At 40.3% G+C, this 21966-nt stretch overlaps 1 protein-coding gene across 1 annotated transcript in view; it reads left to right on the top strand.

Moving 5' to 3' along the window:
• jade2 (jade family PHD finger 2) overlaps positions 1-21966 on the top strand; it is a 202749-nt gene that overhangs the window by 28279 nt on the left and 152504 nt on the right. The window contains exons 2-3 of the mRNA XM_042431559.1: positions 933-996; positions 5997-6082. Coding sequence (XP_042287493.1) covers positions 933-996; positions 5997-6082 — 150 coding nt within the window. The remainder of the gene's footprint in view (positions 1-932; positions 997-5996; positions 6083-21966) is intronic.

Here is a 21966-nt window from a genome sequence, read left to right as displayed (position 1 = left end):
GAAACACTGGAATCTGTGACCGAACTGTCAGTGCTCGAGTAGCATCGTGGGTAATGTAGGCTCCGGGTTTTGACAAAGGAAGAAGAATATGGATAAAATAAGAAAAGACAATATCTCTGGTTCTGCTGCATTGATTTTGATACTTTTAAAAAAAACCTGTCCATTGTGAGTCTGTCAATGTTTATAGAAGTGCAATACTACTCCATAGCCCTCTGTAGCCTGTGCTTAAAACTTTGCACACAGTTTGCAAGAAAAACAATTCTTCATGATGATTAATTGACTAATCGTTGCAGCACAAGCCTGATCTATTTGAGTTTTCGCAGTAATTATCTCATAAATAGAAACTTCAAAATATCTATTAAATACAGATGCTATCCACGCAGAAGTTGCTTTTTTAAAAAAAATGTCCCCTATCACTGTAAACTGTCTGCAGCTTAAAGCATTAAAAAGTGGCCTAGTTATTAGCTGGTTGAGAGGCTCGTGCTTTGTTTTGCTGTGTGTTGGTTTGGTTTCACTCTGTTGTATCACAGAAAGAGGCACCTACAGTATTAAAGTGGGGTAGACACATAAAGGAGGACTTGTATAATAGCTCTCAGTGAATACACTGCACTAATGGAGGATGAATTCACAGTTAACTTGTACAAGGACTCCCACTGTATTTGAAGAAACAGAACAACTGTATCATTGTGAAGTTCCCAGCGAGTCCAAAGTGCTAATGTGCAACGGTGATCAAGTCGGTTTATTCTGGCAGGCTGCCTGCTGGAAGCTCTGACAGATTGGTGCCATCAGCGCATTATTTCATTAACACTTGTGTTTTCATGGTGAACATCTTCTCACTCGTCATTTTTCTCTCTCTCTCTCTCTTGCCCCCCCCCCCCCCCCCCCCCTTCCTCCCTCCCTCCTTCCCTCCCTCCCTGCCAACCCCCTGACAGATGGAGAGCGAGAAGAAGAGGAGAAAATACTCCACGAGCAGCAACGACTCCGACACCACTGACAGTAAGTTGGAGAGAGAGATTCGGGGATGGAGAGAGAGGGAGGGAGGGAGGGAGGGAGGGAGTGTGTGACTCTGTGTGTGTGTGTGTGTGTGTGTGAGTGAAAGTGAGGTAGTAAGAAACCTGGAAGTGTCAGAAAAGTGAGTTCCTGTGCTGCTGTTGTACGGTGAGCTGCCTGGTTTTAGTCAACTCTCGCAGGATATTTCTCATATTTACTCTCCAAACAGACTTCCTTCCTGTCCCTCCTCATTAAGACCTCGCTTTTTTAAACACAGCTACAATAAAAATATGGACAGGTGGTGCAAACATTACACACATCATAAAAATATGAAACACTATATTCAAAATGTCTTTTTTTTTTACCCCAACAAAGTCAAAATAATCTGAGAAAAAGTCATAAATTTAACAATAAAAATCAAGGTTGCTTTGAGAACAAGATGTTGTAAATGTTTTAGCATTTCCATAAACTGTATAGTAACTCTTTTTGTTTGTTTGTGCTCGGTCACTTTCCTTTGACTGGTATACAGCTCTGGTCTGTATCTGCAGGCTCTGTCACCTAAACTTGAATTTGAACTTGACCACCAGTGTCTGTGAAATCATCACAGGCTGCAGCTGCACTCTTCTTTCTTTATATAAGACATTCGTGTTGTTTGTTTTGCTTCATTTACCTCAGGATTATAGTGAGACTTCAACCATATCACACCATCTCCACCTGCTGCACTCTGAGCCGCTGGACCTGCCGCTCCTTCCTTCTCTCCACCAGCTTGTATTGATATATTTGTTCCTTTTTTTATGTTCTTATTATTAAATATATTTCCCATGAAGACCAAGTGGTATATTATTAATTAAATAATTAGACCTTTTGATATTTTGAAGTGCAACAAAGTCATCTTTTTTTTCCTGAGCTCACTTGCAGAATGCGTTTAGTCCAGGAGCTGACTGCATAATAAGCTGCTGCTTTAGTAAATCAGGAGCTAAATACATGCAGGTTGTGGCTGCAAATTCAATAAAACTTGCATTGCACATTTGTGCTCTGCCATTTTCTTAATAAATCTGAACCCCATGTGCTTTGGAAGTAATGTTAAACATATGCAATACGCAATTCAAAGTGTCAAAAATGAAATGAGTGCTTGTATGTGAAATAAAAAATGACTGATTGATAAATGGATTTTAGGCGATGGCTGCATAGATTGATAGACTGGCAGATGCATTTCTAACACAGAGTCGTGACACAAACTGAAACAGCCAATCAGACAGACAGACAGCCATGGTGAGATACACTGCATGCTGGTGGGAACATCTGGTCAGTCTAACACATCACCGACACTGGCGGCTTCTGCTGGAAAGTCATCTTTATAATAAACAGCCGTTAAACAGAGGTACACTGTACAAGAACACTTGGCTCTTAAAGCTGATCACTGTCTACAAAATGTGAAGATTTAGTCACTGAAGACAGCTTAATTTAATTGCCGGTTTAATTGTAAATGTCATTCTTCATGGCCTTTGGCAGTTCAACATGACTAATTCTTGGAATTGTGTGGCGTAGATTTTTGCAAAAACAAGCAAACGCTTTTGTTTGGCCATTCCCATGACACTGTCAGGCTAGCATGGACAGAAAATTGGATATAAAAGTGAACCACAAAACTAAATGTTGAGGGCAAGAGTTGATCTCACTTTTGGTTTTGTGTCTCCCTAAAAGTCACTGCACTGATGGGGTATATAAGACATGTTGATGCCAGGCTGAACTGGTTTAAATGGCAACTAATTATTCTATGTGTAGGAACCCTGAGTAACATAAGAAACCAAAGCAACATGGCTTAATTTTATGACTACTTTAGTTATCCTTATTGAAATGTCTTTTTTGCTTGTTCATATATACCAGTGTGTGTGTGTGTGTGTTTTTTTTTTTTTTTTACTGTTGCACACTCTTAAAAGTCACTCTTGATTATTTCTCCATCTAGATGCCTAAAATAAAAAAGCAAAGTTTTTTCACTTGACTTTTGGCACAGTTTTCTTTACTTAAAAAACATTTACTTATAAGACATTTTAATGAAACTTTTTTATTTGGGATTTTCCTTCTCTGGAATCAATGCAAAATCAAATTTCCTATAACAGTGTAAGAAAAATCCAATAAGCTGGTACCTCAGTAAGAGAAAAGAATAGATAGAAAAGGGAGTCGTGTTCATTTGTCACAAACAGTCCAAAAATAAAACTGTACGCTAACATAATGAAGAATATATAATATGATAGTAATACACTTAATTTATACAGCACTTTTCAAAACAGAGTTACAGAGAGCTTTTACATAGAATAATCAAGATAAAACAAATCAACACAATACCATTGAATAAAATCAGGCCACTAAAAGTGCAGAGAATGGAATAGGATTAATTATCCAACAATAAAACAATATAAAAAAGATGAAAATGGTGAAATAATCAAATAAAACAGTGTCCTAACCCTTTTCATTCAAAATCGTTTGAACTAATTCAAAATCTAGATCTACGGAGAGGTGAATTCTGGGTATCGTAGTTATTCAAACTTGAACTGTTTACTGCATTTTAACCAGTGCGGGTCGAAATGACCTCATACAGGTTTAACTGTTATGTGTCACAGGTCTGCATCTGTAATGTATTTTACAACAGCTTAAACAGGCTGTTTTTCAGACCTGACTGTGCCACCCTTGTGCTGAAGGCCGTAAAAATTAGCCGTTAGCCGTTAGCATCCGTGGGCTCCAGCTGCATCTGTTGACTGGAGGTTATCAGGTTTCTAATTGAAGGATGCCCATGATAATTTTGGCCGCCGTGCACCGAGCGGGGCTTTTAATTAACACACAGCCATGATGGTAACCTCCAACTGCGCTGCGGTCCTTTTGGTTATCTGGCCTCAGTGATGGAGTGCTGCAGCTGCCTCATATGGATATAACCGGCACGCACGCAAACACCATACACACACACACACACACACACACACTGTTTCTCTCTTTCTCTCCCTCTGTAGTGCAGTGCAGATGCGTGACTACAGTCAAATGTTCCACTAAATACTGAATATTTTTTAGACCTACCACACACACACACACACACAGACTTGTGGTTGAACACACACACAGATCAGTGACAAATGAAAGGAAAAAAACACAACATACTGTTTTTTTAGTAAGGTGTTCTTCCACCTCAAACCTCCAGAACAACTTCAGTCCTCCTTGGCAGACATTCTCCAAGTCTCTTTAGTGTTTTGATGGTGGTGGCTGGATGGTGGTGCGCTGTCTAACTCGTCACTCCGAAATCTCCCATAGATGTTCGGCTGTGTTGAAAAATGAAAATAATGAGCACACACTCATACAGGAGCACAGATGCACACAAACACACACACCGCTTTCACCGTGTCAGTGTGTGTTTTTTTTTTTTTTTGGTTGTGATGTGTTTGTTCTTGGACAGACTAGAGTCTCTTTGGCCCCAGTGTGCTTTTAAAGGATAAAGACAGGTTTTCACACATACACACACACACACACACACACATACGCTTAAAGCACACATTGTGTCTGTCTCTCTCTCACACACACACAAACACCCACACACACCCACACTGTTAAGTGGTACACTTTGACACCATCACTCAGTAAAGCTGAGAGACGGATTAAATTGAGGTCTTCTGATCACCTCAACCTACTAATGGTTGTCAATTCACACCATGTTACGTGTCTCTTTGTGACAGTCTATGTGACTATATGAGCATACATATGTGACAAATACATATATGTGTTAACAGCTCTATGTACAATATATGTTTGTGTGTGTGTGTGTGTGTCAGTCATTTTCAAGTCTGACAGCAGTTCTGCCCTCAGTGTTAGTCGTTCAGATGTCACAAGTAAAATTAGCATGGTGGCAGTGCTACTGTGGTGGCAAGGGAAATATGTTGAGTGGGAGGCAGCACACATAAACACACACACACACACACAAGCACACATATAGTCACGGTCACAGTGTGCTATATTACACAGTATTGGGAAATTTGTGTTTTCCATTATGCCCTTGTGATGTAATTTAATTGCCAATGTGATGCAATTTTTAACGACGGCTTCTTCACAGCATACACATAAAAATGAGCTTTCAGCTATATGTGTTGCAGCGGTTTTGTGATTTAAAAAAAAAGAAATAGAATATATGAACTTATACATACACTCATGCCCTCTCTTCTCTTCATATCAACATAGCCTCTGTTCACATACATGGGCATAGGCGCACACACACACACACACACACACACACACAGGGCTGCTGATTGAAGCGGTGGGTGGGATATTGGCTCCAGCGTCTGGTTAATTGCCATTAGGTTGCGTATTAATGAGGTTGTAAAGGACCGCAGTGGACTAACTGCTTAACAAGATGCTATTTATACTGTCATTACATATTAAACCTCTTAATAGATCATCATCAGTCTGCTTCAATTAAAGGCCTGACACAGAGTGGTAGTAATGCTACAGCCGTCGGAAAAGTCACGAGAAGGGTTTTTCGTTCGGCTGCTTCTCTTTAGTGCTTCTCTAAACTGTTTGAATCACCTCCATCAGTGAAAATTACAGAAGGTCTTGAACTCCATCTCATGCTCATTTAAGATCTTTTGATGAGCAGCTTTTTGCTCTCTAATAAGTAACCGATTCTCTGGCGGTGCATGATGACTGCAGTGTTTTTTATTGTGTTTGTATTGTAAACCCTCTCTGCAAAACAAATTTCTCCAGTGGGACAATAAAGTTTCTTTGGAGTGAATTGGAACGCACGCTGTGCGCATGAAGTCTGATCTACAGCCAGGGACCTGTTCTTTATTTTCCCCTCTTTAAATCAACATTCACACTCAATAACGCACACTCTTGACAAACAAAACACAGATTAAGTTATTGTTTTACCGGAGTATCATGCTCCAGATAATACTTTGTCTTTACTTATTGAACTTATTAACACTCATTGTGTTTAGTCTTAATTATACTGATCATGGTTTTTATCGCTACAGGTCAGGTGACATCATGGTCCAGGTCATCCAAGAATACAGGCACCAGCAGCACATGGGTCCGCCACCAGCACAAGAAACCATCAGAGGTAAGTTAGTGTGGCGGCTTGGTTCAGTGACTCAAGCACAAACAGTACACAAAAAAAGTGTTTAACGCAACACAATCTCTGTTTGGCCATTATGAGCTCACAGTTTTGCTCCACTTCACTGCTGTCTGTTGTCTGTTGTGGCTTCGCTGAATTGTCATGAATGGTTGGATTCCAACATTTTGTTTGGTTGATGGCGCTGCTGAATGCTGGCATGATCTGCATCTTTTATTCAGTCCGTATTCATGAAATGCATCAGAAAAAAGAGAGTAGATTAGTAGCTAATGTAAAATGTATGTCCCCCCTCTGCTCAGAACTGTGCTTATTGTTACTTGTTTTCTCATTCGTGGAAAGTTAAAAGTGAAAAGTTTTTCTGTGCTCATTGAAAATGTGATTGTAAGGGGGTGGGCCTACGAGCATGATTTGTGACATCACATTCAGCTGTTAAACTTTGACAATGTTTGCATATTTAATGAGTCCAGATTTTTCGGTGATGGCAAAGGATGAGGTGTCATTTTAAGGATTTTAATGAGGTAATTGGCCTTTTTTGTGTAGAAAAAAACATATTAGACACATATCAGTGGCCCCCTATCTGCAGAATTTTCTGATTGTCGGATTTCAGTTTGGATGATGAGAACAAGGAAGGCTGCTCATAATCAGTCTGTCTGCAAGATAATCCCGCCCTTCGTCGTGACAGAAAAGTGACCTGACGAAAACCTCCAACCAGGTTCTCTGGGAACATGTTGAGGCACAAAACCTCCTATCTGCATCAGCACCAGACTGAGCAGAATTATTCCCTAGTATATTACATTCACTACACTGGCCCTTCTTTTTACCTGAAAACAAACTTAATTTTATTTTTAATATAATTTAAATTATTAACTTAATTTAGAGCATCGTTTTGTAGAACCTCTTCCAACTTGCAACAAGTGCAAAAGCTCCTATCTGCAAAATGATCCAGGAAAAGTGGGTAAAAACCTCCTATTTGCACTTAACGAGGCACTAATACCTAGTCGGTATGTTTAATACATAATATATTATGTATTGGGTATCCTTAACAAATAGCTTTCTGCAAGAACACAAGTTTTTTTTAGTTTTCTCAAAAAAGTGCATTTTTCAGATAGGAGGTTTTGCTCTTCGGCCGTCGATATTATTATTCAAAGCAGAGTATTTTTTATGCATGTTGCAACATGTCTGGAGGGGATCTTTAATTTAGGACTGTGTTTGGTTTCTGGACCCAGGTAGCAGAGTTGCTACTTGGGTGTGTCTTCTTCTGCAGAATTGGTTGCTGTAATGTTGAAGATTTTTAAGAGGCAACAAAATCCTGCACACCATAACGTGCAAAAACAAGATCATTCTCCTAAAAAAGCACACCTAACGACGAGACAAAAATTAAGTTCCTCAAAAAGCAAACCAGATGAATAGAGGCTGTGAAATCCTTTATCCAGCCAGTGCAGCTATGTATCAGTTCTTAACTGGGACAAACACTCCTGTCCAATGTAAATACAGCCATCTCCATCACCACAGCTAAATCAACCAGGCGCACGGATGGCACAGATCGGTTGGCTAAAATACCACGTTGGAACATCCATATGGTCATGATGAACGATCCCAAGGGCTCTCAAATGACCACCCTGGGGAAGAAACTGGCATAATCCAGTTGGAAAATGGTGCACTGAACCAGTTGTGGCAATACATTGCTTGCCACAATCACACATTCCTCCCACTCTGTCAGTGAAGTGGGTTCAAATCTGTTTAAGGAGAACTTGTCTCTTGCTGTTAGAAGAGTTTCACTCCAAAAATAACTATCTGCCATTTGGAACAAATTACATCTACTCTTAAAAATTAGCTTGGGTGATTTTTAAATAAAGAGGAGTAGGTAATAGCCTCTGATGGCACTTCTCACATTCTCAAGATCTTCAATGAAACAATTTAAACAAAGATTTCTCTTTTTACAGAGTGAATTAATACCATTTTAGAGGGTAATTTGTGCTCTCCACTGCTATGATTTCTCCCCACACTGTCAAAAACTGTTTAAATTGTAAGAGCACAAATGCTTCTTTTTTTAAAAAAAATTTTGAAAGGAAAATGCATTAAGTAAAATGGCACGCATGCCCCCGAACCACCCTGAAGTACAAGTCATCAGCAGAGCATCTGTCATGGCTGTGCATTGGAAGCTTCCTCCCCCTCAGCTCCATCCAGTTAACCACAGGCTGTTGGAAGGTCCTGTCAGCAATCAGTCTCGCAGTAATTACTACTGTAGCTCTCTAGCTCTGACCGGGGCCTCAGCTGAAGAGCCAGGGGCCACGTTCCCTTTCATACCGCTGCCTCCTCGCCTCGCTCCAGGGCGCAGTGCTCTTTTCGTAAAAGATGATGTTTTGCAGTAACATCTCTGCTTTTTTTGGTAGCAGTGAGTGACAGGGGAAGTTTTGAGCAGAGAAAGAGGGCGGGTGACATCTGACAAATGTTCAGTGCAAAGTTTTGAAGTCGAGAATGTTGCGAGTGCATTCGAACTGTCGTCAGAAAAGCTTGTTGAATGTGAAAAGTGTACATTGATCTTAGTGCTGCTGGAGAGATATTGACAGATGACACTGTTCTATATATTTTGTATCGTTACGGTCACAGTTTCACTTGTTGGGGGACTTTCTTACTTGTTAACTCTTATATCTGTTTTGTTGCGTTGCCCATGTTATGTTGCTTGATGCTGTGGAAAGGTATGCCATTTCATTTAACTGTATCCTTACTGTATTGGCCTGAATATGAGACGACGGCCCTGATTATAAGACGAACCCTCCTTTTCCAAAAATCAGTTTTTGGAAAAAGACTTTTTGAAGATACAGCACACTTTCACATTCCTGTTGGGAAAGTTTGTGAGATAATATTAATCCATATTAGTCCTCATCCCTGACGTTTTTGCCTGTGGAAGTGAAATACTTAAAGCAGAATGTAAATCCCACATTTATGTAACATTAGCTTGTGTATCAGTCACGTACTCACACTCCCTCCTGTCAGGTGCTTGGAAGTCGTTATTTTGTACGAGTACAGTTTGCATTTTTCAGACTTGTCTGTTTGAGCTCCTCGTCATCTGTGATAGCAGTAATTCTTGGCAGCTTGACAGAAGATTTGGACCCTGGTCTGTTTCTGCAGTAAAGACGTTGGAAGACGCTTTCGACTTTGTTTTTACTTGTCATTAATTTATTTCATCCACGGCAAGAAAACGCAAGCGTTACGCAAGCCTTCAGAAACTCCTGCAGATTAAATTGCGCTAACAAAACACTTTTAGGGCTGACTGACTCTAACAGACTTATATAAACTGACTTGAAGACACTCCCTAGCTTTAAGGCTACAAACAACCCACACACTCAGTGTAGGAGCTGCTGTTACACAAAATGTAAATTCAAATGTAAATTCGGCCCAATACGGAATATATAGATCAACGATGATAAACCTGGTGAACTTAAACTTGAAATTACAGCCTGTAGGATTTTATTATTCATGCTGACACACATAGAGACATTTAATTGCGGATATAAAAGTGCAACTCGCAATGTATTTCATGTGAATTTATCAGCTTTCTTCAGCCATTGGCAAAGAAAAAATGTTATTTTAGAGGATGCCATTGTCTGCTTTTCTGAATCAAGAGCAAAGGATTATATATGGTACATTTACCAATCTACTGAGTAATTTTGGAAGCCCTTTACACAGTAAATATATTAGCTGTTGTGCATGAAGTCATTGGAGCATTGGTACAGCAGGACAGCAGCTTAGTTAAGTTAATTCAGAGAAGACTGTCTGGAAATAGGCATTTGTTGCAATTGATTGTGTCGACTCCAAAGATACGTAGAAGACTTCTTGGAAAGATATATAGGAGAGGCAGTGGGACGCAGCCAGGACGAGGCGTTGACGGCCTTCGAGCATAGCCGTTCGAAACAGATATAAGCGATTTTGCCCTTAGACGTGGTCAGGCGACCCGTTCTACAACCTTGCTCGTTTGAAGCACACTGAAGCCTTCAGTCAACTTGAGTGAGGAAACTCTTTGACTACATGTGCAGTTACTTATCTGAATCCATTTGTATGTTAATTAGGTAACTGCTCTTATTTCTGAAGGGCAGCTCTTCTTTTGACAGCAGTTTATAATGTGGTGATAAAGAAACTGTCCCTCTGCCAGAGTGTAAGACTTCAAACCCTTTAAAAACTACCGGTGGTATTTCAGCACTTCAACCAAAGGTGTTGGTAACTGCTGTCAGCGTGTGAAGTGTCCTGAGGCAAAGAGCTTTAACAACTTGTTGTATGTTTTACAGGTCAAAGGTCATGACCCTGATTAAATGGCCTCCGTCTTTTACTAACAATACTTAAGTTGGAGCAGACCGGCTGCGGGTCATTTTTCTCATTTTCACTCGCAATTTACTATCTTGAGCTTTGCAGAGGAGGAGTGTTGCTTCTTTTGCTCACCTGCCAAGTGCCAGCATCTAACCACTTCAACACTGACACTGTTTTGCTTTGTTCAACCTGCCAGCTTTTTTTTTTTTCTTTCTTTTTGTACTTAAAAGAGAATCGGCAGCGGCTGTGACACAAACAGAAAACAGACACTCTGGAAAGGTGTGCAGCTTTTAAAGGAGAGTGAGAAGCTCTTATGTGTGATTGAGCATGACACAGACTGTTTTTTTTTACCTGACTAATCAAAGGGATGAAGAGGTTTTCTTTGTATCTAAGAAGCAGATAAATTAGGCTGATATAGATCAGAGACCAGTAATAAATGTCACATTTGCATGTGGCATTTGCTATAAGGAGGAATAAACATCCACATGTTTCATTGGTTGAAAAAGCCAGTTAGCAGATGATGCTTACCAGCGCTCTGACAAAAAAAAAATCTGCTTTTTAACTCGACTTATCCATCAATCATTGAAAAATATTGGATATTTTGCAGTTTTTTTTAACATAAATACTGACGGGAACGGGTACTGTAGCGTATTAGCTGTCATTGTAGAGTTCCTTGTAAGTGTACGAGACTTGTTTGGTCATAAATGTAGTTTGGTGACAGCCCGTCATCACTGAAACTAAGTTTGCAACCGCAGACCAGAATTTCAAAGTTATCGACGAAAAATGCAAGAAAAACTCAAGGAAGGGTGTTATTTTCAGGCAGTAAAAAAATCCTCATCAGTGCAACCCCGCTGAGAAGGAAACTGAACAGTGGCTCACAAAGCGGACACGTTTATAGAATGATACTCACCCTCGGTTAAGGGAGGTGTGGCGAATGGTAAACACTATGGACTTGTAATGACAACGTAGCTCTTTTCTAAAAATGAGCCGGCTCTATTTGCGCCTTTGCAAGTCTTTCACTCCAGCTTTGACTTTTCTTAGAAGTGGTTTAGAGGGCTTTACTTGGCGGAAGGAGGACACAGTCAAATGCTTCCTTTTTTTTTTTTCGTACAGCTGTTTTTATCTCAGTTTAGATGAGGGCTGAGATTGAGGATTTTGAAAATTTTGAAGATAAACAGGAAGTCATTATGACATACTGTATACACACAAACAGCACATATTTGGTCTTGCGGTTAATGGTTAGAGGCAGCGTTTGAGAAAGAGAAAAAAAAAAAAAAGACGGAAGCAGTAAACAAAGAGTGCGTACATGCGGCATTCAAACATAAAAAAAAAACCCAGCACTTTAAATAAAATGCATTTTTAATGTTACGTAGCTGCAGCGGCACTGAGTCACCAGTCAGAGTGAGAACTTTTTTTTCTTCAGCATCTCTTGGCCTCATCTCTTCTGACAAAAGCAAAGCTCCCTTTCTTCAGAGAAATCCCCTTGCTCTGCCCCAGGGGATTGTGTGACACTTGTCAAAACACTGCAACAACATGGCCAGAGGATACACACACACACACCCACACACACACACCCACACACACCCACACACACACACAAATTTGTCGGAGGGCGCTTGTCAGACTATATTGAGACAGAAACATGAACACACACGGCGGACACGCGCACACACACGTACACTTGCACTCTGGGGATTTCTTCTTCCAGGCTTGTGCTTTTGAAATTCGTACCACGCACACACAGACACGGGACTGTCTGTATTCAAATTCTATGTTTCATTAGAATCTATTTCTGTCTGGTTATCAGTTGCTTTTTTAGTCTAAATATCAGTCCAGTCATGATCAGGCAGTTTATATGGAGATGCTATTGTGTTTCCTCTTTTTCACATGCCACGCTAGATAGTCTGCAAAAGCTCTGCAGAATTAACAGCAGTAATAGCAACCAGCGTCGTTGTGATGTCTGCACCTTTTCTTTCTTTTCTTTGGTATTTCTGCTACATTAAATGTGAGTTTATAGCTCGTCAGTTACAATACTTCTCATTAATGGATTAATAAAGTTTTAAAGATAGAAAATACATGTTTTTCCTTCAAGAGGGTTTCATTTAAAGAGTTGACATGGTTTGGTTTTGTAGCACAACACAAGCGGATCAGGATTTGAAGCATAAATAAAGTAAAGTAAATAAATAAATACAAGTAAATTGCTTGAATCATAAAGTAAATAAAACAAATTAATTCCATCTAACAAAATGCCACAATGTTTGTCGCTGTTCAAAAAAAATTGCCAGACAAAAGTTCAGACAGTTTAGTATAATTCTTTTTTTTCTTTATTAATGAGCATCAGTTGTTGTCGGCCAGACTGGAGCCTTTGATATTATAAAGATGATGATGCAAAATGAGTCATTTCCTGACCCTTATGATGAGAATGAGTGAACTAAATGATTTTTTTGGTTTTACTAAACCTCAAAGTTTCTGGGGAAAACCTTTTTTAAAAATGGTTTTAAGTACAGAATCTGAACCAGAGCTGCTATTTATGAAAAATTTGCCTTGAAGCCAAAATCTAGTTCTAATGATCTGCTGGCATCTTCTTACATATATCACAAGTTCAACACTAATTTATTCAGTTAACAATTTACAACTTGTCAATTTAGCAAAAAAGCTGTGACTTACAATTAGGGCAACATTTAATAAGTGGGTATGTACAAGACCTCACAGTCACATCAGGGAAGTTGAGCATGATTCAAAGCAGAAGTAGAACTCATTCACTTCCTTCCGAGTTTTGATATCGCATGTCTTCTCTTAAAGCTCTCAGTTACTGTGTTTGATTTCCTTGCTGGAATGAATGTGTACAGTCATATCATCAAGAGTGATGTCAAACCATTTATTGTAACTTTATTTAAACCTGTAGTGCAGAACTTTTACATATAAATGAACGTCTGTTACATTGCTAAACAAGTTCATGCTATGCTGATTAAGCCCATCACCTCCAGTATACCTGAGTTTTTAATCTGGTACTGGGTTTGACATTCCCGCGCTGGCCAGATGAATTCATGAATGCAGACTTCCAACGGGCCGAACTGACAAACGTCCAGTTACCTAATTCTAATAGTAAAACGAATCATTTCACGGGGGGGTTGTGTGATGCTCAAAACAATTTATCTGCTGTTTTACAGCTGCAACAGTAGCGATGGGAGTAGGCTACGGCGGAGCCTATGATGTAAGCGCGCGCGTCGACTTTAAGGCATATTGCTCTTCGGTGGTGTGATGGAATGACGATGATGAAGGTCTCAGGTTGAAGAGCCTCAGTAGCCCTGCTCTGACAGCTAAGAGGCTACACAAAACGTTTTTTTTAGCAGACTTTACAATTGGTTCTTCTGCAGCCCTGAAGAGGTTGTTATACAAGAAGTGTTACAAGGAGAACAAGATACTCCAGATGCACCATGGGAGGAAGGAAGTGGTATCGATCAATGGGGATGGCTGAGCATGTGTGAAACTCTCTCCTATAGCGCTGTTTACTTCATTACATAAGAGCGTGTGTATGTGTATGCGTGTGCAGGTGCAAAGCAAGTAGTCATAATAATATGAGGTTGAAACTGTGTTGGAGAGTTTGCAGCTTGTTGTATTCTGCTGGTCATACATGTATCTGTAATGTTTATATTGTGCTCATATATAATTGGCTGTGGGAAATGAAACTACACTGCTAACTGGCTGGATTTATTATGAAAACGTTCAGTGTGTGTGAGTGATAATACATGACGAGATGTCCTGATGTACAAAAATAACTGCATTGCATCGTGGTGTTTTTTTCCTCCAAATGAATTATTGTAAGTAGCAGACCTCCTGTGGATTGTATTATTGTCTCTGTACAGTAATGTGTGAATCATTAGTTCCGTTTCTGTGGTAACATGCATATACATACCCTAAGAATCATATCTAGCTCGCCAAAACGGGAAGTTCCTTTGTAGTCGTTTGTAATTTTCTTGTCTTACTACTATTAGAAATCATAGCACATTGTGTGGTGAAAAGATCCAATGGAAAGAAGTTAAAAACACTGAAAGCAGCCAATTTGACAAAATCACAACAGATGAAAATCATTGTGCTGTGGGTTTAACACTGGAACATGCCAGCGGATATCAGTTATAATACAATAGGTAATCATTATTAACCATAATTACAGTAGTTTTTACAGAAAGTACGCTGTAGAAAAGTCATGGGAGACTGATACTCAAAAGGAAAACAACAGCAAGCCTGTTAATATTGTCCTCTTTTGTTTTTGCTCGCATTTGTTGAGGTAATATTGCAATCAAATAAGAACATCTGAAAATTCTCCAGGCGCACCGACACGCTCTGTGAACCATTCTTAAGTGTTTTTTTTTTTTAACAACTTGTATGTTAAGCTTAGAGTCATTGTTCCAGATGTGCAGATGTTACTGGTGGATCAAGGTCAGTGGTTGATATTTATTGTGTAAATTCATTAACATGTTGAGCGTCACAAGTTCTAATTCACTGTAATACTGTTGATCTTCCAAGGCCATATGTATTAATGGTTAAGTAATCAGATACATGAACTCCCGAACACGTGTGTCTGTGTGTGTGTGTGTGTGTGTGTATGTGTCTTTGCAGGCTAACAGCTGTTGTAGCTCATTAGGGTCTGGTCGAAACAGCTGTGTAACTCCATGGCAACCAGATGAAAACAGCTACAGGAATGCATGGAGTTGATGTTTCAGTTTCTCTCTCTCTCTCTCTAACACACACACACACATGCACACACACATGCACACGCACACGCACTCTCACTCTGTGTGCCAAGTCCATTGAATGGATGAGCAGCCTGGATGGATGGTGAAGAGCTTTGCATGTCGACACATACCAGCCGGTGATGAGTGCAAATAAACGTATGTGCACACACACACACACACACACACACACGCAGGAACTCACAGAGCCAGCCGTCATATTAAACTGTCATCATTGCGCTGGTTGTTCACCTGCCAGGTGCTCAACAAAAAAAAAAAAAATCCCACATTATTAATACTCAAAGGGCAAAGGAAATAAGGATGGATCAGGAAGTATGGACGTTGAAAAGACGACTTAGGTGGACAGATGGAGGTGATTGGAGGGAATGATGGATATAAAGATGAAGAAGCGATACAGTGAGGGATAAAGAGGTGGAAAAACGGACGGGTAATTAAAGAAACAGGTGGATGGAGTGATGGCTGCATCGATGAAGGATGAGTGAAGGACAGAAAAGTGCACGGTTGAAGGACTAGAGGATGATTTAAATGAACAGACAGCTGGAGGAAATTATACGTTTATAAGTGGATGGAAAATACCAGTTTTGTGATTGTTACTATTGTCGGTTTCCAGAACTGGTGAGAGAGAGATCACCGCTTTCATTTGACAAAATCTCTTACATCAAGCGTTACAGTCATGTATGATTCAACCTAAAAGGAATATAATTTAATCAAAACATCCTGGATCTCTCTCATCATTTGTCCTCCTTTCTTATGTGTTGTAAAAGTTCAAGCCTTCTATGTCTTAATGTGATCACAGTCCAGTTGTTGAGGTCTGATTGTCCACTTGGTAAAGTCCTCATCAGGAATCTGTTCCGCCATACGGTCAGAAATGATTGAGTGAGATATTTTAGTACTGTACTTACAGCAGCTGCTCAGTAAATGAGTTATATAGCTTTTGTACAGATCTAATTAAACTGTATTGAACTAAGAACACTGATAAACTAATCAGAATTGTTCATTGAGTGTTTTAAAGAGAGCTTTTTTTGTCTCTTGGCTCTCTCTGTGCCTTTAAACTTTTTTTTTTTTTTGGTTTGTGCTTCCATCTCCAGGCTCTTAATGTTTGTTGTTGACACTTTAACTAACAGAAGCAAAACCTACTTTGGGGAAAAATGAATAATAATCAGATGGTGTGTATGTTGTCTGGGGAGTGAATATTTGTGCACCCATGAGCATTTTTCTTTTCTCATTTGTACATCTTCTTTATCTGCCTGTTGGTTTCCAGTAAGCTAACACCAGTATGTCTGTGTGTATGTGTGTGTGTGTGTTTGTCTTTCATGGGTAAAGTTGCCCATATTTCCCCTTCAAGTCATGTGTGATGGGTTCATGGCAGCACATCAGAGGGCTGGATACTGTGCTGTACCTGGCTGTGGTGGTGTGGTGAAATCTGCAGAGAGAGAAATGAATGTGGAAAGTATTACATGGGAGGAATAAATAGAGATATGCAAGAAAGTTAGGGGGAAAAAGACGGTGCAAAAAAGTATAAAATAATACAGAAAAGTACTGTAGACTCCTCTAGCTTGTTAATTGTTGCACAAAAACAGCTTTTCTACAGTTTTTTTTTTTCTCTCAGCTGTACTACACTTCAAAGTGGTGGTTTTGAAGTCTGACCCGCACTGGCATCAGTCTCTGTGTGCTGCTCAAGGTGTTGCTGTGTTTCTCTTAAAAGACTCGGCTAAATCAGGCTGCGGCAGCCAGCTCTGCTTTACCTCTGCTGCCCTGCACAAACACAGACACACACACACAACATCACCATCAACACTATAATAACAAAGACAGAGAGGGAGCGAGAAGTATTCAAACGTGGCGAAACTGATCACTTAATGAAACTCTTAACTTATTTTGGATATTATTTGCTTAAACCTGCAATGACTGATTTTTATCTTGCAGCTGTCTGCTGCGGTTGAAAACATTGACCTAGGCCTGCTGAAGTAGCTGGTGTTACCAGTGTTACACTGTATATGGACATACACTGAATACATTACTTGCCCACCGCCCATACCGTTGTTTTGCCTTTTTTATAGAAATAAAACCCATTCAGTTCATTTTTGCCTATCAGCGCCCACGTTCATCAAATAAAAAACTCTACAACTACAGTTAGACTCTATTACTAGAGGTCAGAAACTACCACAGGCTACCTCATCATTTAAATATCGTCTAAATCAAGAAAGCACTATTATGACTCATACCAACAAGGTTCTTTCTGCGGTGGCAAGAGGTAACTGTAAGGTAATCCAAGCCGCAACATAGATTGCAAAGCATTCAGAGTAGTGCTTGTGACAGTGTTGTCCACATACCACCATGCCTCGGGCGACTTAATTTATCCTTCTGTACATTATGCAAAAATACCTTCCTGGTTAAAGGCACATATACAGATGATGACTTTATTATAGGCCTGTGACTTCTGTTTAGTGAAGTTATTTGTTGTTAGACTCTTAAGTGGTTAATGAAACAATATTTGTCTATTACAACTACAAAAAGGTCATAAAATGTGTCATTTTGTATGCAGTGAATTTGAATAGCAATACTTACAGAGCAAGGCCAGACATAGTAGTAATATACTGGTCTTAATGTCTAACAACACTCCACCATGCAAATGACAAAGAATTATGATTTTTTTTTTTTTATTAAATCAAGGATAACTTCTAACATGTTCTTACTATAGTGCAGGATATTTTTTGCTCATTTCATGTGGTTCTTCTCATCTCCACGGATAACCGACTGTTCAACAAAAGAGCAGCAATCTTATCAACACTAAATGTCAGGTTTTGACGTCAGTCCCTCAGAATCAAAGAGGTGAAGGCTTCATTTTATCCCTCAAGCTGCACACTCAGCAATGAGACGGAGAAAAGCCTCAGTACACCAGCATGCAATCCATCCATAAGACATGCTGAGTACAGAGCAAGAGACTCTCACTTTTGTCAACTAGGAGATAATCTCTGGTATATTGAATATAAAACGTTCATGAACATTTTTCCCAGGGGCTGTGAAAAGTAATTCTTGTGAATGTAGTGTAGAGCATTGGAGTAGAATCAGATGAGACAGTTTGAGGGACCAAAAAAAAAAAAAAAGGTGAAGTACCACAGTATATAATATATATAAAATGACTCCTGGAACATACTGACCATCACAGACTGATAATATATTACTGCAAGAGTAAGTGAGTCTGAAAGTGGGTCTTTGCTCTTTTAAAAAAAGGATCTTTTGATGAGCACTTGTGACTTAAAATGATTCAGACCCTCTTAGCGTTCGAGTGGGCGTTAATATGAAGCCCGCTGAGAAGTTGGTGTGTTATTATTGAACTCTGCAAACTGATTCCTATCCGCAAGTTGTTTATTTGTTAATTCATTATTCATTTAATTAATTATCGTAAGTAAATTCTGCTGCTAAAAAAGCGTGACAACAGACTCCAGTTGCAGTAGACGCACACATGCAACGCAGCATTAATCATGTAGTTGTTTTGGTTGTTTTTCAGCCATGCATATCCAAAACTAGGTCACATCTCCCCCCAGCCTTTTGTTTGCCTTTTTACCAGATCGTGTGCCTGAGCCCGCCATACGAAGAATGATATTTGCATCGGACTCTGTGGGGGGAAGTTGACTTATCGCTGCTGCCTCTTAAGTCTCCTTCACTCTTTCTTGTCGGTGACCCAGTTTTTTAACCTTTTTATTCATTGAAGGAAGGCTTTCTGAGTTCTGTTCGCTCTCTCTCTCTTTACCTTTTTCAGAAACATCTCGCTTCATATTCATGATTTTACACACAGTCGCACCTGGGAGCTGCCGAGTACAAGCAACAGCGTCTGCTGAGCAGTTCTGCTGGAATGGTTTGGGTTGCTCCATGCCTCGCTCAAGCCGGTTGTGTAAAAAGCTTGAATTGTTATATGAAATCAAAACTTTTCTTTTTCTTTCTTAGCTTATAATAAGCCATGGGATTATGTGCTCTCTATCAGCAATGTTTTGCTTAAATTTCCTACTGTTGCATGATTTAGCACGTGTCTTTGACGTATTGCCATTTAGAAGCGTCATTGAAGTAGACTGGAGGTTAAATGCCTAGCCCAAGGACATTCAGACTCCAGTCCAAGCAGCTTCTGGCTCAAAATCCAATTTACTTAACCTCTAAGCTACTGCAGTCCTGAATATTGATATTTGAATTGACCTTTGTGAACTAGCTGCACGGATCATTTCTGCCTTTAATTTTTCTTAAGGACTCTTTTGTCTGTGATTCGGTTCTTTGAATACATGATTGTGAACATGAACGGAGGGCAGAATCTTAGCTTGCTAGTGGCCAAAAATCACATCTGTTCCAACGGAGGAGCGCAGTCAGTCAGTCAAAGCCTTATTCAAGCGGGAACAAAGCTTAATTGCGTGACCTTTGAGTGAAGCCTTGGCAATCAGCCTGCCCTTGGCGTGGAGGGGAGCGCCGTCGCTCCACACATCATTCAGGCCAGGGGCTTGTGATGAGGAGCCAGCGTTCAGAGAAGTCTCAAAAGGACTTGTTCACTGTCTCGTCTCACGCTAATGAGGGGCATAAATTGTAGGCTGAGTGCCTTTTCAGAGCTCAGCAGGACGAAGCTAGGCTAAGAGCTGCGGATGTGACATTTCAGATCTAAGAGGGAAGAGGGGACTGTAGAAAGAGCAAGAGGAAATCCTTTTCACATTCCTATCAAATCTTTTATGCGTTATTTGAAAAGTAGCAGGTCGGCAAAGGCTGCTGATGTGAGTGATTCAGTGCAGCGAGACATAAGGTTTCTGTGTAATAATAGTGAATCCCTTCACTGTTGCTTTTGCACCTCTTCCCTCGCTTTTATCCGTCCTGTGCTGAAGCAGGGTGCAGCGAGCGCCTTGAAAGGTTTCTTCAGGCCTGTGCTCACTTTGCCCTGCATGGTGCCTGTTCTGCAGCGCTCACACAAAGAACAAGCTGCCATCTGAACTATGTCTGACGCCCTAAGTGGTGGAAAAGGGGGAAAAAAAATGTTTTTGAATTGCACCTCGAGGCTCAGTTGTAAAAAAAATCACAGGTGGGCTGTCAAAGAGTGTGCATAAATATAACCGTTTGCGCTACTTGTGTTTGTGTAATGTGATACTTTTGATATGATGTGTATATAATCTTTATTTTGACATAACTCTTTGTGTGCTTATCAAGTTGATATGATATATAAATTCGTGTTTTAATGAGAAGTTGCAGTTACTACATTTTTGTACACACACACACACACACAGGGAATGTGCCAGCTTTAAAGGTGAGAACAACTCGAGTAAGTGCCATAAAGGTAAGTTCAAGTCTGATAGGAGTAGGACGGAGGTGCCAACAGGCACAGAGGCAATGCATAAATGCATAGAGGCAGTTTTTTTTCCCCCCCTTCAGTCCATCAAGTGCAGAGGTGTTGGAGAAAGAGCTGGATCTTTAGTTTTTTCTTAAAGATTGAGCGGGACTCTGCAGATCAAACAGAGTTTGGTAACTCCTTCCTACAGAGGAGAAGAGTCTGGCTTGCAACTTAGGGCCCTGTTGTGGTGGTAATACCAAGCGCCTTTCAATTGCAGAGCGTAGTGAGCTGGAGGGAGCGTAGACCTGAATGAGGAAGTTCAGGTTGGCAGGAGTTTTAGTTGCTGTTTTGTAAGTGAGTGTCAGGGTTTTGAATTTGATGCGGGCAGTAATGAGGAGGCAGTGGGGGGACATGCTGTTTTGGGCTGGCTGAAAACCAGACGTACCACCACATTCTGGATCATCTGCAGAGGTTTGAACATACATGCTGGGAGGCCTGCCATTAAGGAGTTGCAGTAATCAATGTGTGATATTATGAGAGCCTGTACCAGCAGGTGTGCTGCATGCTTAGGCAGGTAGGGTCTGATCTTCCTGATGTTGTACAGGGCAAATTGACATGACCAAGCAATTGAGGCCACGTGCACCTTAAAGGTTAGCTGGTCATCAATCATGACACCCACAATTTGTGGGCATGAGCTGGGTTGATACGACCTGGATACTGATCTGTTGTTGTGTAGAGAGACTGGCTTGGATGACAAGGAGCTCGGTCTTAGAGGTTAAGTTGAAGGTGGTGCTCTTTCATCCATGCCAATATATCGGTAAGGCAGGAAGAGATCTGAGCCGAGACTGTGTGGTCTTCAGTGGGAACAACAGGAAGAGCTGGGTATCGTCAGCATAGCAATGGTATGAGAAACCATGGGAGTGGATGATTGCACCAAGTCAGGTGGTGTATATTGAGAAGAGAAGGGGACCTAGCAATGACCCTTGAGGAACCCCTTTGGATAAGCTGTGTGGTTCGGACGCTTCTCCCCTCCAAGATACTCTAAAATATCTCCCTGAGAGGTAGGACATGAACCAGCAGAGGGAAGATCCTGAGATATCAAGCTCAGTGAGTGTGGATTGTTGGTCATTTTATTAAAAACAAGTAGACCTGACAGCAAGTACTTTAACAGCAAATGTAGATGCTTTAGTGAACTGGGTAAAAGATAAAGAATAGCAGCATTATAAAAAAAGTCATGGATATTTATTGTAAGAACACCTGAGCTGTGTGCTAATCCAGCCCTGATTACAGTCTTGGGACAGTTTCTTGGCTGATATGCGACAGTTTCTCTCAGTGCATATTTGTCTTCTAGATATACTGTCTTACTCTAAAGGTACCTTTCTTCTTCTTCTCTTCTCTGTTTTTACTTTCGCATCGCTTATATTTCTCAGATCACCTTGTCCACTGTTGAAAACTTAAATCTCCAGACTGTGAAATGGAGAGAAAGTGAGAGTGAAAAAAAAAAAAATGAAGAT

This window comes from Thunnus maccoyii, chromosome 13, assembly GCF_910596095.1.
Source record: "Thunnus maccoyii chromosome 13, fThuMac1.1, whole genome shotgun sequence".
Taxonomy (NCBI): Eukaryota; Metazoa; Chordata; class Actinopteri; order Scombriformes; family Scombridae; genus Thunnus; species Thunnus maccoyii.
The sequence above is the reverse complement of the archived record's forward strand: the minus strand, read 5'-3'. Positions and strand labels throughout refer to the sequence as shown.